Source organism: Monomorium pharaonis, chromosome 11 (assembly GCF_013373865.1).
Source record: "Monomorium pharaonis isolate MP-MQ-018 chromosome 11, ASM1337386v2, whole genome shotgun sequence".
Lineage (NCBI taxonomy): Eukaryota > Metazoa > Arthropoda > Insecta > Hymenoptera > Formicidae > Monomorium > Monomorium pharaonis.
Genome location: NC_050477.1, coordinates 8,860,722 through 8,877,234, shown reverse-complemented (window position 1 = coordinate 8,877,234; position 16,513 = coordinate 8,860,722). Strand labels below are relative to the sequence as shown.

The window sequence follows — 16,513 nt, the reverse complement described above, 5'->3', positions numbered from 1 at the left end:
TTCATGTTGTCTAATAACTTATAAATGCTAAGAATTCTCTTTTTTTCTCTCCTCTTTTTCCCTTTCTCTCTCTCTCTCTCTCTCTCTCTCTCTCTCTCTTTTTTCTTATGTCTATTTATCCATATACATATATACAAACATACATAAAGAAAAGAGAAAGCAAAAGAGAGTTTAGATTACATAACCTTGTAATTTTATATTACATTTGCTTTAAGCACAAAAAATGCGATTCGTAATTTCTCATTCGACATGTACATGTTTGAAATTTCGCATGAAAATTTCATCCAAGTAACTTCGTTTCTCTACTCAACAAGATCGCAATTTCAGCAAAAATTTTACATTTTTATTTCTAGCTAAAAATAATATGACCGATCTTTCTTAGATAATTGTCGATAAATGTGAACAATTAACGTTAACGTATTTAACGTGTAGTTTTACCAATACTGTGCAATCTCACTTTCGCATCGTCCTCTAACTCTGGAAACGCAATAATATGGAAATGCCGTAAAAGTCTGGCAGTTATTGGGTTTCTTCCACCTCCCGGAGGTCCCATAGCTGCGACGAAATTCACATCCTCGATCAGCCTGAAGGATCCGATTTCCGTTTTGTCATACCACCCTAGGGAAAATCCATCTCAATTTAAAGTTTGATTGCTAATTACACGCTATCTTGTATCAGATGAGTAAGGTATCCTTTTTTTTGTAATTTTAAGGTCAAGAAAAAATAATGGGGAAAAACATTCTGCAAATTTTTTTATTTATTGAAGTTTAATACAGTACTCAGATGAGAAAGTAATTAATGAGATAATCAATGAGATAATCGGATAATATGCAATTAGAGCTTTTTTTATGAAAAATCTCATGATTATGTAATTTATTCTATTCAATGAATAAAATACGTTAACACTTCTTATGTGTGGGCTGCACATATCTATAATATTGAATTCCACCCACGTAAGAGATCGATTCCAATGGCATGGTTGCCTCGGGGACTATTACGTTTGCAGAAGTGGGCTATTAAAATTTGTTGAATTCCAAATGCACCGTATGTATCGCGGGTGAGTATTTTATAATTATTATTTCATACGCTACTAAATTTGTACACGCATATTATCCCGTTTTCCCAGAGGTGAACAAAAGCAGTCATTATGATAACACCATTACGTCTCCAACTATCATATACGTATAAGTCTTTAATGATTATTAATTTCTTTCCAAGAGAACCTTTTTCAAAAGTCGTCATAAGATCAAGAGTAAAGTGTTTATTAATTTAAGAGTTAATTTTACCTGCTTTTATATTTGTAATACAATTAAAAAAAACCATTTAAACGGAGATTTTTTTAATAAGAAGTACGAGGATCATAAATTAAAATTTTTATTTGTTATGACACAAAAATAAAAAAGTTTGTTTACTGATCTTTATTATGTCTCCATTGTACAACTTAAAGAATATAAAATTATTTTTAAAATGTAGAAATATTGTTAATTCCTTTATTATATCAAAAATTAAAAAGTTTAAATGTTATTTATATACGTAAATACATATATATATATTCTTTTATAGATGTATTTGCAAAGTTACGTATCATCTAAAAAATGATGACATATTGAAACAAAACACAAATATAAGTAAAATTGTACATACTTTTAATTTTATAATAATAATAACTTTATTACGAATAAATATACTTGCGATTATTCTTCTGTATTTCATGTTTAATTTAACAATTCTTATGCTATATTTTCTCATGCTCATTTATTTTATTATTTATTTTTTGAATAATTTATCTCTGTTGATTGAGTGCGTTATTATGGATTGTTTAATTTCATTAATTTCACATACCACTAAAATCCATGAATTGGCGAGTTAATTCAATCGCTGGTTGAGCACCGTACGTATCTAGTGCCGGCATATTCAAGTCGTCAATGAAGAAAATTTGCCTTTTCAGGATTAGTGGCCCGTAGATACCTTTACGTCGCTTATCCAATTTTGTATTAATTAAGTCTTGCACAAAATTAGATATTAATCTCATTTCCTGTTGGACAGAGAAGTACTTCGTTTCCCTGTCTTGTGTCTGATGCGCCGTGGTTCCGCCGAAAATGATCCCGAAAACGTCATGAAATCGTAAATGTATTTCTTCGGCATGTTACGTGACAGTTTTGTTGACACTGTCAGAGTTTTGCCACTTCCGGTTGCACCCACGCAAAGTATATTTGTCTCGTTAATGAGGAGATATTCGATTAACGCCGTGCTTTGTATATAATCCACAGTTGAAATTATGATATCTAAGATAAAACTATTCTTTGTTAAGTAACAAAGTAACAAATTAAGTATTTAGCTTTTATCATGCGCGCGTGCACACACACACGCGCACGCACGCACGTACACATACACCGAATAAACACGAGATAAAATATTATATAAGTACATAACTGCAAGACAAGACCTATAATATTTATTAACGCTGTATTGATTAAGTTTTATGCTACACTTTACATAAGTATGTGTCATACATTATCTGACATGTATTAAAGTTTTCTTATTAATAAATAAGAAAATTTCTTTTTATAGTTTTTTTATTGATAAAGTCTTTGTAATCAACTTAAAATTAATTTTTTTAATAAGAATTAAAATGAGACTTTTAAATATATTTTTGTATTATTTTTATTAATTAATTTTATGATTAAAGAAGAAATTAAAATTACTTTTAAGTTAATTTCTAAACTTTAAAATACTTTAGAACAAATTAGAATAAATCTTCATTCCTTTACATAAAATCTACAGTATTTAGCATATTCTCTTTGTATATCTTGTCTTCTAACTTTGAAAAAATAACTTTTATTGTTACTTGCTTGCTCTTTGTAATTATATAAGATAATAAATTATTTATATATGTCTTAAAGAAGCAAATAATATTTAAATATATTTAAATTTTTAACATTAAATATTTAACTTTACACAAATATTTTATTAATGAAATAACTGTAACTTACCCATGTATTTTGTTTCGGGCTTTATTCTGATGGATGGAATTCCGTCCAACCACTTGTATCACTTCGGTGGAATTGGCTCTTGACCTTCGATCGAATCGGTGAATCCACCATCGTGTAATCTGAATAGTATATACTATTATATATATATATATATATATATATATATATATATATATACACGCGCGCGCGTGTGTGTGTGTGTGTGTATACAACACATGTTTTTAATTTACTTTACGAGACATGTGTAAAGGATTACATACATTACTAATGCGTATTATTTTGACAAAAATTACATTTAAATAAATTATTCCAATCTTAGAAAAAAATGACAAAAAACATTTTGCTAATAAAAATATAAGTTTATTTGTTATGTTTACATGTGATTCAAACTTTCAATTTTAATAATCATTTTAGAAAATTTATTAATATTAAATATATTATAAATTGCTGTATTAAAGTGAGATAATAGTATATGTAAGGTAATAATCTCTATTTCTAATTAATATTAACATTATATTTTTATTTTTTGTTGTTTTAAAATCTTTTTCTTTATTTTTCTCACTCATGTAAAATTTTCTACAAATTTGACATATTAATTCTTGTATGAACTAAGTTTGCAAATAAATTATCTTTGAAAAAATATATACGCATATTTATACGTGTATACATATATTTTTATAAATATATTTCTATAATATAGAAATAAGTTTTATTTTTTAACCTATTTATATATTTCTTGTTTTATATTTTGCACCTGTAATCAAATACAAGGTCTTCTTCTAGAAATTGTATTTTATAATGGGCAGTCTTTTGTACATTTTTCAACCAGTCATTAAATATACAACGGCTTTTGTAATCGCAAGTTGCACCTAATCCCCAAAAGCAGCCCATGGTGACAGCAAATCCGCTATAATATAAACATGTAGCGCTGTTCTCAGTAATTTTATGACCATGCAAAAACATAATATTATAATACATTATAAATTTACAAATATAATATGCATTTTTAAAAATGATAAAAATTTGTTAATTATTTTTTTATTATACAATAATAATAGTTTCAGACACGATTATTAATACGTAATTTATTATTACACTAGTTTTAATAATTAATTTAGAAGTTTTAGTAAACAAAAATATGTAGGTTTTATTTCCGATTCAGATATTTGACTGTGATCTTAGATTGCAAGTTGTTGAATAGAGATAAATAGAAACCGACTGTACTTGCAATAGTACGTCAGATTTATTGAACTAACTTTGTCATACACATACGGCAATCGCATGTCCTAAAGCAACTTGAAGTTTACACTATTCTGTAATACAACTTGTCATTTATCATGAACTTGTAAGTAACACACATGTATAATATTACAGTTAAATTGCATTTGGCTTACATATAGTTCTTTGAAAAGTAAAACTTGGTGGTGCTTTTCCTTCACGTCCAGCCATTGGTTCAATTCTGAAATTCATTAAATTTATATAAGATTGAATAACGGCTAAATCTACGGTTTTTACGATCTCTCGTAAACACTTGCGTACAATCTTCAGACTGGGAAGCACTAATTGAGTTGTTAACTGAGTTATTTCTTCGATGTAATCGTTCATTGTCTATAGAAACAGTTATTCAAATTTGTTTTACGTAACTGGATTTTTTAAACATTTAATTTTGCAACAATAATACAAATTACATAATTACAACATGCGCAAAATATAATAATTATATTTATTTGTTGCAACTGAAAACATTTGACTCGAGAACTGTGGAAAATAATAAAATTATAAGCATTATTAAAAATTAATTTAAAGTTTTATTTTAATTAAAATTTTCATTTAAAACAAAATATTATTTAACACATATTATTTTAATAACTTTTTAGTAATCAGAGTTTTATGAATATTTATAGAAAAAAATATCATTCAAATACAAATACATTATATATATATACTATTAAAATCTTAATTAATTGATATTGTTATTTGTTAAAATAAATTAATATCTTTTTATTTATTTTAAATACATTACAAAAATTATTTTGTAAAAAGAAATGTTTATTTACTGTTAGTAGTGACTGTATTCAGCAATCAATTATAGGTTGTAGGCCTAAATTTTCCGATTCCATATACACCATACCACATCTAATAAAAATATGTACATTACAATATTTTAATTAATATATTGGTTCGTAATTTATTTCATTAAAAAATAAGAATGAATTTCTTATGATATTTTATTTAATATATTCGAACTGCCATGTTAAATTTATATTTATCCATATTTATTTTGATTTATATAATTATTCTATTCTTTATTGAGAATTTTGTAATATTAATGATTATTTCGTTCTGTCAGATTTTCTCTGTCAGATTATTTCTCTAGTATTAATAATTACGATTAATATATATTCAATTCTCGGTAATGGATGTAAAAGTTGTATTTTTATTGTTGCTATCAATCATTATAAGCTTTACCATCAGTTCAAATGAAAACAGACAAATTTAATAAGAAATACTCCAAATATTTCAAGTCCATTCTATATATATATAAAATATATAACATATATGTACAAATATGCTGTTTATGCACACAAACACACACACACAATATATTTAATTTACTTCACAAGCATGTAAAGGATTACTTAGTTTGCAACGTGATTAATATATATAAAAATAGAAAAAATTTTTTGTGCTGTTTTTAATAACACATATTTTTGCGTTTAAAAATAAAGAAATTAATTACAGCAGTATTGAATATATTATTGATTTACTTGTATTTTTACTATAGTAATAAGAGATAGGTAAGTTTGTTAAATTAGTTTTGTATTACCTAGAAATTGTAGCGGGTGAAGCTGCTTGATCATCTAATATTTCAAATATCATGGTTTAAGTCGGCAGTAATTTTATTATTTCCCCCGACGTGAGACAAAGCTTTTTATTGTCGTCCAGGACAGTATTCAAATTCTCGATCCACACTGTATCGACCGGTCCGTCAAAAATATACCAACGTTTATCACCATCCGCCGCTGCTATATCCGCTCGTATTAAAGTTGGGAATATTCCGTCTGTCCTACAAATCGGACGTGTGGTGCATTCAATATCCTGAATTTCGTTTCTATTTTGAAGGTTTTCTTGATTTATCGATGTTATGGAATTTAATATACACTCTCATACATTAATAATTAAATAGCTTATTATACCCTTTCCTCTCTACACACACACACACACACACACACACACACACATACAAATTTAGTGTAATAGTAAGTTAAAATAGTTTATTATATATTAATTAATAAATATAAACGTACGTTGATAAAATACTTTACTAAATTTTATACGTAAAGAAATTTATATGTTAAATTTTATGAATTTCTTTCTTTCGCGGAATTTGTAAAACTTTGATAGTTAATTTTCTAGAATATGAAGCACAAACAAAAAAAGCCGACCATGCTAACAGTTACCAATTAGCGCGCGAGCTATAGTCTTGATACTCTTGATAACACTCCGTATTTTCTTTTTTTGTTTTTTCTTTATTACTCGTTTTTACTTTAAATAAATAAAACAAAAAATTTTGATAAATTTATTTTAACATAATTTAAACGAGAAAAACTAATAAAACGAGATATTTATTACAAAATATTATGTCATTTATGGCAATAAATTTATAACTTGATGTGCAACAAAGATTTCTATTTTCTATTTTGTATTAATAAATGTAGTAGATCATTTATGAGATGTTTTCGTTAATCTAATTTTGTTATTTAGTTATTATAATCAAACAACATTACTAAAATATAAGAATTGTTTACAAAATTAAAAAAAATTAAATAATTACTGAACTTTTACTTTACTTACGTACTTAATAATATTTGAAAATAATTGTTAGTCTAAATATTGAAAAAAGTAAAAGCAGGAAACAAAATAATAATTTAAAATTTTTGTGTTACTTATTTGTTAAAATATTTATCGTGAGCTATATTTTGCAACCTTGTGTATAATTATATAAAAATTTATTGCACAATAAATGAATACTTATACTATACTAATAAATCCATAGTCTCAATCAATGTTTGAATTAATTAAGTTAGATATAATGTGATTAAACATTAAAAATTAAGTAAACTTAAAAGATAAAGACAAAAAATAAAGAATAAAGCTTGAAATCAATATTTTTAAAATTTTCTACGTATGAAATGAAAAATTTATAAATTAATATATCAATAGACTTTCAAATTTAACTGTACAATAATTAGGCAGAACTAATAAGGACACGGTTAATTAATGCGCAAGTACACAAAAAGTTCGCATTTTTTACATAATTTATGTTTTATAAAATTTGGAAGTTTTTTACAATTAATTAATTTGTGCATTAATAAACACGCTGTACTCTTATTAATCTGCTTAATTATCGTATACAATAAAATATACTAAATCAGTTACTATATTAGTTAGTATATTATTATTACAATACAATATATTATAAATGTTTAAAATCACAAAATTTAAAATTTTAATATTATAATAAAATTTTGTTTTAAATGAAAAATATTTCATATTTGATGTCATACATTAAAAAAATTTTAAAGTCAAAAAGCTCGCCGATTTGTGACTTTAGCACGATGCATCGCATGATTACAGCTTATAATAAGTTTGAATTTAAATTCTGTAATTTTACAATTTTATTTTCAATATAATAACAGCAATATATTGCTTACCTTTCGCGCGTATTGGGATTATATTCGCATATTGCGATTATATATAGTTGACTCATTGTTATAGCCTTTGGATTCAAAACATACGTGATAACTGTTGTAAACAATTTGCCATTTGATTGTAATTGACCTTTTAAACATGTATATGTGTGCTTCAGGACTTTGTAACACTGAAAAAATTCAAATATTATTTAACATTTATTTCTATCACGATCTTTATTTTTATTTTATTGACACACAAAAACAGAAAAATAAAATTATTATAAATATTTTACAAATTTGATTAATATATGTGAGAAAATTTCATTAAACTGTTGTATTCGTTAATACAGCCAGTAATGTAAGCCAAACTAGATAAAGCATTTGTAACTACGATAAAGCATTTATTGTAAGACAAATGTCTACACAAATTCATGTTGAATGCGGGTTGCATTCTGGAAATAGGAACAGCATGCAGTAACTGTAAAATAGATTATACTCCACTTATCATGCCACAACTATTCCAAATTCAGTTTAGATTGTATCATGTAATGCAAAGCTTGTTTTACAGTTCTATTTTCGCATTATGCTATTGTTAATTCTCTTGTTTGAAGTACAATAGCAATGTATCATATTATTATTGCATATTTCTCAGGACAAGTTCTCAGATATAATATTAACTATGTAATATTTTACTGTAGCAGATTTTAATTTAAAACAATTTCTACTGTAATATATAAAAATAAAAGTACTTTTTTTCTTTTACACATTTTACTTTTTACATATAAATTTGACAATCTATTAATCTTCTCGTCAAGTATATATTATATGTAATATAATCAAATGTAATCTGTGATATATGCAGAAGCTGCCCAACTGTTGTTGCTCAACAGCGTAGCACTAAAATTACATTACTAACGAAGCCATTGAATTAGAAAACTAACGCAGTTGATTGCAAAGATAAAATCGAGATCAATCTAAATATTACGTAAATATTACATAAATATATTAAACCAATATATATTGATTAAAATATAATATTATCCTGAGAATATAATATCCTGAGAACCAAGCAATTACAACAAATAAATTATCTTTGCTTTTTTGATAATATAATATTAATTCTCTAAAACGCTTTTAAAACTGATAAAAAGATTATAATAGACAAATAAGATATTGTCCTGTCTTCATGGGTTTAAAAATCGAGAAGAGGTTGTCATGTTTATGAGTAATTTTATTTCTAGCATGAGAGAATTAGTCGATAAAATCGGGACGACACATTTGTGTGTCCTTTTTTTTTATAAGAACTAGATTACAGATGCGCGCTATTTAACTTTTTATTTTTTACTTTTTGAAAATAAACTGCAACGATAATTGTATAGATAACCATCTATACAAATTTGACAGCTGTCAAAATTCAATCGCAATGACAGTTACTCTCGTAATACGAAGTATAGTAAGCGCAGCGAGAGAACCAATCAGCATCGCGGAAAAGCGGCAACAATACAATGATAAAAAAAAGTGGAGTGGATATCAGATAATTATTAAATATCTCTTATTTATAAAGCTTAAAGTTAACTTAACGCTGTCACAGCAGACACTGAATTCACTATTATCGGTTAGCAAGCTCAAAAAAATCTAAGCATTTAGTAGGTATGTTAATGCACGGTATATCTGGCATTTTTTACTTTTCTGAATTTTTAGCATTAAATATTTTAGCCTTAAATGTTTAACAAGATTACAGACTAAAAATTTATTAAATAAAAATTGATATATCTGCGCACATTCCTAAAATTTTGTAAAATTTACCGATCTGAAATATGAAACCTATCGAAGTTTTTAATAAACTTTTCGAAACATCTGCCCATCATTGAACAAAGAATTTATTCAAATAGGTCATTTTTGACTTTTCTACAATAGAGACGTACAATAGACATCAGACAATTTTATGTAGATGATGGTGCGAAACTTTTTATAACTTTATAAAGAAACTAATCTTTCTCGAATCGAAATTCAAATAAGATGTTTTTCGTAGAATTTATAAAAGTATTTTTTATACATCAATTTAAAATATTTTGCATATCAAAAATCTTTTAATGACATTTTTACTTGTGCGAAAATTTTAAAAACTTTTAAAAATCAATATATTATGATGATTTTCTATTAAGGAGACTAGAAAGTCAGATTACTCGGAAAGTGTACTTATCTTTGATCTTTGAATTTTGGACGAATTAAATGTACAAATTATATTAACGAAATAAATATGCAGTAAAGTAGTTTCTGAAAAGTATTATACAACATATGTGTGTGTAAAGTATACAATTTTTTTATTAATAAATACTACTTATACAAATACGATACATATGTAACTGTAGTTATTTTATTTCTTTTTTTTTATAATTATATTATATTTCCGCTTTTACCTAATTCAAGCATGACAATTTTTAACTCGAAATCTTCAAGAAGCTTGTTGCTATTAGATAAATCTCTACAAAATAAATCAAATCAAAATTATAATAAAAATAAAACGGTAGTTATAAACTCTATTTTTTAATTAAAAAAGCTTTAGTTTTTGTTAATAATAACTTTTATTTTATTTTAAATTTATATTTAATTCATCACGATAGCTGCAAGCCTCTTGAGTATTTCTAGCTATAAAAATCGGAGTATCGAGAATCAAAAAATCATTGCAAAACAAACGAAACGGAATACTTTAGCAATATTTATATTAAAAAATGTTTAATGAAAAAATATCTTTACTCTTTATATGTTATATAAATCCATTAAATGTCACTTGCGTACATACATTTATTTGTCACGAAAAAATGTCAAACATTTTCGAACAATTGGACTTTCCTTAATCTATCTAGAATTAAAAAGCACGACATGCCTTTCTCTCGCAATTATCCTTCGATGCTGTGAGACGTATAACGGCGTGACCTACGCTGCTGGCGACGTCGATGTCAGCGGTGTCCGTCGAGACGCCGACAGGATCTCTACAAAGCGCATGCGGCGAAACTTTTCGACTGGCACAGATGCGATCGCACAGTGGTCCGCTCCCCCAGTTTATCCGACGACGTTTCTCAATGCACGACGCGTATATTTTCCTACATTTCATGGTCCTAATTAAATACAAAAATTACGAAATATACTTCTTACACGCGTAGTGTCCTGTGGATCGCATTCAATAACTCGGAGGCTTTCTCAATGGAGGGTTGATTCTACGTTAAAGCTTACATAAATAATTACTTTGATGGGAAGAAATAATCAAAAGGTTTTTGAAAATTTTGTTTGTATAAATTCGGATAAATTAAAAAAAAGCAAATAATGTAATATCTTTTGGAATTATTTGAAAGTTTAAGGTTTTTTTTATCGAGGCTTTAAGTAAACTTGATAGTTCGATTATCGATAAAATCTACAGAAAATTCCCAGTGACAAATGGCGCGTACGTTTCCAAGCGTTTTTTTCGAGCGGTCTTCCCTTAATTTAAACGAAAATTGTAGAGTACATTACATTTTCCAATCACGATCAAAGTCACGAGAAAATTTAAAAATCGGAAATCTTTTAAGGAAATGTTGGATATTTTTTATTATCAAAAAAAAGAATCGTTATTTCAGCGATTAAAAAGATTAAGGGTCGATAGAAAGGAACGAGATGATTTTTTGTGAGATTTTAACCAAATCATGAAAAAATATCTCAGATAAAGTGACAGTGAAAATCCTTTAATGCATCTGCGATAATACTGTGCAACGTTACTAGGAAGATACGTTATATCGCCAATCAACGTGAACATTTTACGCGTGGTGACAAATGAGAAGATAAGAAATGATAAAATTAATGATAAAAATATGTGTATAAAAAATCGATATAAATGTTCTTGTTTTCTATAACATATGGCATTTAAAGGAATTACTGATAATATTATAACTTCTCCGTTTAAAATTTAAAGAAACATTCTTTTATCCAAAATGTATTGAACAATAAATATTTCGTGCATTAAATGAAATGCATAACTTAGTCATTGTATAATTTAATTAAACGGTAAGTTAACGTGTACTAATTTAAAAATTAACTATTAACAACTTCGCTAATTAATAATAACTTAGTTAACGCAATAAGTTCAAAAGTTAAAAAATATATCTATATGTACAAAAAGTAATTTAAACAATTTAATATTAAAAATTTAAATATATAACATTTAAAAGATATAATAATGTAAATATATAAATTGGCACTGTGTTCTTTTCTAATATGCGTATGAAAGTGGAATTGTTGAATCCTCCGCAATTACAATCGTTAAGGCAAACCGTCTACTAATGATTTGAGATCTATTCGAGTCAAGGTTGAGTGAATAACTAAACTATGCAATAAAATTGCATTCTTGCGGAAACGTGCACGCTATTTATCAACTACCACATTTCCGCGTTTATTCTGAGATCAAATATATTACAAGCTGTGAGAACAAAGCGTTTAAAGCATCAAAGCGTATCGATTTGCAATCAGACGCACATGAGACGGATAAAGGGAAAGACAATTTAATTAAGAAATCAATTGCAGGAAGCTATTAAGTGTACTGTTAATACATCGCATTTTTCTTTTTCATAAAAACGCGGAGTGTTGTATTGAACAGCGACTAAGAACTAATGAGCTTTTTTGTTCTTATAAAAATTGCAAAAGAGTTCTTTATTTGAAGGATGTATTATTCTATACGAAATTTTGCGCGTGTAAACGTTCATCCGCTTGCATTCAGATCCATTTTGATAATTGCTTCCGATATCGTAATTGCGAGTCAATCAATGAACTTACATATTATTCAGTTCAATATGGAATTAATACAGATACTGTGAATTAGTAAATTGAAATCATATCCTGTTATCAAACCACTACCATTAAGATATAATTGAATAACTTGAAGTATTATGTTGAGCTTAATGCTTAACAGCTTTACTAACACGAATATAATGGATTTCTTTTAAATTTAATAGCGCATACGAAACGCTTTGATGAAACTAAATGAATACGAATTACTATGGATTCCGAAAAATAAGTTAAAATCTAGTAAATTAGACAGCTAAATGAAATCGGATTCATCGAGCGAAATGCACGCGCGTGAAACTCCATTGTTCACTCTGTAACGAACGTAATTGAAATGTAATCAAGCTTAAAGTGTAAATGATGATAATGTCACCCAAATAGGCGCTCCGACAGAAAGAAATGTGTTAAATGAAAACGAATGTCCGAACATTTTAAACGCACTCCTGCGCTCAATACCGGTGCTCCGTATTAATGACGCGACGGTTGGAACACCTCCAACTATTACGCCGCACGATCGTTTGCAACGGAATGCGTCCATGTTGCAATCAAATGTCTCAGATCAAATAGCCTTTTCTAATTATAAACTTTTTTGCGCAATTAATTGGATAAAGATGTGCCAGATTTCATATAAATCAAACGACTATCTCAATCTGTCCATAACATTATAGTTTATTTCTTATATTAATTGTCTACAAATTTAGGAAAGCTCTATCAAGTTTCTGTTACTCATCGCTAATTTGCACATATTGATTTTCACAGAGCGCAACATTAGGCATTTATTTAAGAAAGAATAAAGAATCTGTGTCGAACAAAACTTATTATAGTGCTCATTACGTACAATTCGTACCTAAACGCATCTACGCAGGATACGTGATTCATGTATTCATCCATGACTTTGACAACTCTCCGTCAAATGTGCAATGTATGTGACTATCTAACAAATTTTATCAATGTGAATTATGCACTACGAGAAACATCTGGGAATTCCCATTGGACAATCATTTTGCCTGGCATTCTATTCGAGCATTCCATACTCTGTGATTGACACTGGCCTGGTCTATATCATCGACGTTATACCAACGAGTCTGGAAAATGGCCAATAATATTGCAATGTGCTTTTTAAACTGACGTATTTCACGACCGACTGTGTTTGCTCGAACAGCTTCTTGATACAACAGGCATCAAAGATAGTATTTTTTCTGTGAATATAATCTCCAGAGCAATCATGTTCGTGCTTCAAAAACTATCGAGTAAAGCTTGGGGATGTCATCAGATATCGACGACGATTGACGGCCTGTCACGATTTCGAAGATCGGCATCGCCGACGGATTGGTCAAATCTGACGTTCTACGATTACCAAAATTACAGCCACGAACTAATTTTCGAGGAATCGGAGAGCTTTTGCCATTCGCTCTACTTCCTTCTGGATTTCTGCCACTTGTACTACATACCGTCCATCATCTTACTGGGTTTGGTGGGCAACCTGTTGTCGTGTGTGGTTTTCCTTAAGACACATCTAAAACTGCGCAGCTCTAGTTACTACTTGGCGGCATTAGCCACCGCTGATTTTAGCTTTCTCATGTCTCTGCTTCTCGTGTGGCTTAACAGTACAATTGGATGGAAAGTCTTTAACAACAATGGCTGGTGTGAAACTTTGGTGTACGTCAGCGCGGTTTGTAGTTCACTTAGCGTTTGGCTAATCGTTGCCTTTACTGTCGAGAGATTTATCGCCGTGCAATATCCGTTACATCGGCCGCACATGTGCACCGTAGCGCGTGCAAAGACAATTATTTTAGTATTAACGATTCTTGCTTTGGCTAGCCATTCATACTCCTTCATTACCGCCGGGGTGGTGAAAAACGCGGGCGGCGACGAAGTGTGCGATCTGAAGATTGAATACCTGGGGACCATGCAAATTATTAGTATCATCGACAGTATAGCGAGTTTGATTGTGCCGCTTGTACTTATCATCGTGATGAATACCATGATTATGAGAAATCTTCTGAAGTTTGGCAGGCGGTTCAACCAAGAGCCCGGTTATACTACAAATTGTTCTAACAGGGAAAAATCTGACATCAATCTCAATCAAATCCCGGTAAGTTTTCTTTCTAGAAAACCTCGATTCTAAATTGTACTTTGATGTTGTACATGTACACAACTAATCTATATGTGCTATTAATATCCATGTGGGCTGTCTTCTCATGCTGCTTTTTTTCACAAAAGGATTTTATTTCAAATTGTTCTATTATATTATATTTATATTATAAAAAAGAGGACAATTATAACTGTCTCGTAAAATGTCTATCGTAAAATATTTTGATTTGTTAATAATTCGCAATTAAAATATATCTGTCTTTTCTGTACTATATTTTATGTTAAAAAATTATATGTTAAAAAATAATTGTATAAACTGCATTGATTTTTCCCTAAAACATTTAGAATATTTAAATTACTATTAATAATTATTTTATATTAAAAGACTAATCTAAGATTAATTATAAACAAGTATAAAAAATTAAAAATTAATGATTTTTAGATTAAAAATTAACTTGAGAAAATTAAATGTAATCAAATATTTGCTTTGTTAAAAAATATTTAATAAATAAATTGTATTACCAAAATTTGAAGTTTAACGCAACATAAAGATGTATTATATAATTTTGTTTTGCTTTAAAGCTTTTAACCACTTAGGCAATTTACTGTCTGTGTATATACGGATATCTTCCACTTAACTGATATTGCTAAGTGCTTAATGTACACGTACACGATTTATTGTGACAGTCCATGTGTTACAATATTATTATATATGTTAAATTAATTTGTTGAACAACTAAATAATGCATAATTTTGTGCTTTTATCATAAATTTGGAAAATTTAACATATAAAATAGTATTATGAAAATAGAATTACTAAGTGATTGGAAAATTTTCACATAATTTGCCCGAAAATGTAAGAAAGTATATGCATTATTTTTTATGATACCTTTTCTCTATATTCATCATTGCTAAAGTTATGAAAAACCTTGGAATTCGGGATATAGCACTCTCGTTGTATCAGTTAGAAGAGTGTTTCTTCCCATATATGTTGTCATAAATCTCGATAAGTAAACATTGAAATATTGGCTTCCCCACGATCGACCATGTATACTATTCACACGAGTAGAGCATCAAGGCAAGCATATGTAATCCGAAATATCAACAAATCTGGAAATAGTTTGCGCCCACCTATGCGATATCTTGAAAACGTACTGTACAATGAGAAAAATAAGAAAAGATATGTTCATAAATCAATTTATAATAAACAGGAGCCTCAAATCAATTGAATAATAACAATTATTCTATTACAATTAAATATGACTTGGAAAATACAAATATCAAATTTTACAATAAATTATCGCCAATTTTTTTGGAAAAAACAAAAAAATTTTAATATTACATCGTTTAAATCACTAAACGTGACTTTTTTTTATCATAATTGAATGTTATTGCTACTAATAAAAAGTATGTCGACGACCATATGTTATCAGAGAAACGTGCCACCTTCGAATATGGTTTGTCGACTATTTTGGACCGACGTATAAATACTCTCATGGCTTATATAACCAACCGCCATTCATCTTTACGGATCGACATGCGTGCATTGCCGCTTCCTGCCGTTCGCTGTTTATAATCGTGACTTGGTGTATGTTATCGACATATCGTGAATCGCGCAGAATCTGCTTTTTGCATGGCCATTGATATCGCTATCAGTGGGTGTATAGAGAGGCGGAAAAGATTGCGACATATATCTCGAGATATCGTATACCCTACAAATTAGAGGCGTTATTATAATCCGCGCGAGAAAAACATATCCATAAAATATGTTTGAAGAAATATTTATCTGGAGATAAATTTCCGTGAGAGATATTTAGAGTTTTCCTTTGTATGAGTAAAAACATACATAATGAAAAATATTTATTACTGAAAACACGTTTTCTGTAAAAACTATTTATATCTTCAATGTTGAATCAATTA

General features: G+C 28.3%; 2 protein-coding genes across 7 annotated transcripts in view; one reads left to right on the top strand and one right to left on the bottom strand.

The window, feature by feature from the left end:
• Positions 1-4,976: 4,976 nt before the first annotated feature.
• On the bottom strand, positions 4,977-7,868 carry LOC118644079 (dynein heavy chain 12, axonemal-like). Its single transcript, XM_036293804.1, has 2 exons — positions 7,709-7,868; positions 4,977-6,060 (listed from the first exon to the last, which is right to left on the bottom strand). Exons 1-2 carry the CDS (start codon positions 7,762-7,764, stop codon positions 5,877-5,879), a joined length of 240 nt encoding a protein of 79 aa, XP_036149697.1. The 5' UTR covers positions 7,765-7,868; the 3' UTR covers positions 4,977-5,876.
• Positions 7,869-10,506: 2,638 nt separating this feature from the next.
• The window catches only part of LOC105840175 (thyrotropin-releasing hormone receptor), a 95,113-nt gene continuing 89,106 nt past the window's right edge, over positions 10,507-16,513 (top strand). Inside the window, exons 1-3 of one of the 6 annotated variants that reach the window (XR_004965038.1) lie at positions 10,507-10,958; positions 11,444-11,725; positions 13,259-14,594. Coding sequence is in view for 1 of the 6 variants with exons in the window: in XM_012687041.3 (XP_012542495.1) it covers positions 13,725-14,594 (870 nt within the window). In the remaining 5 variants the exon portion in view is untranslated. The other 5 variants (XR_004965036.1, XR_004965039.1, XR_004965035.1 and 2 more) reach the window with 5 other exon arrangements.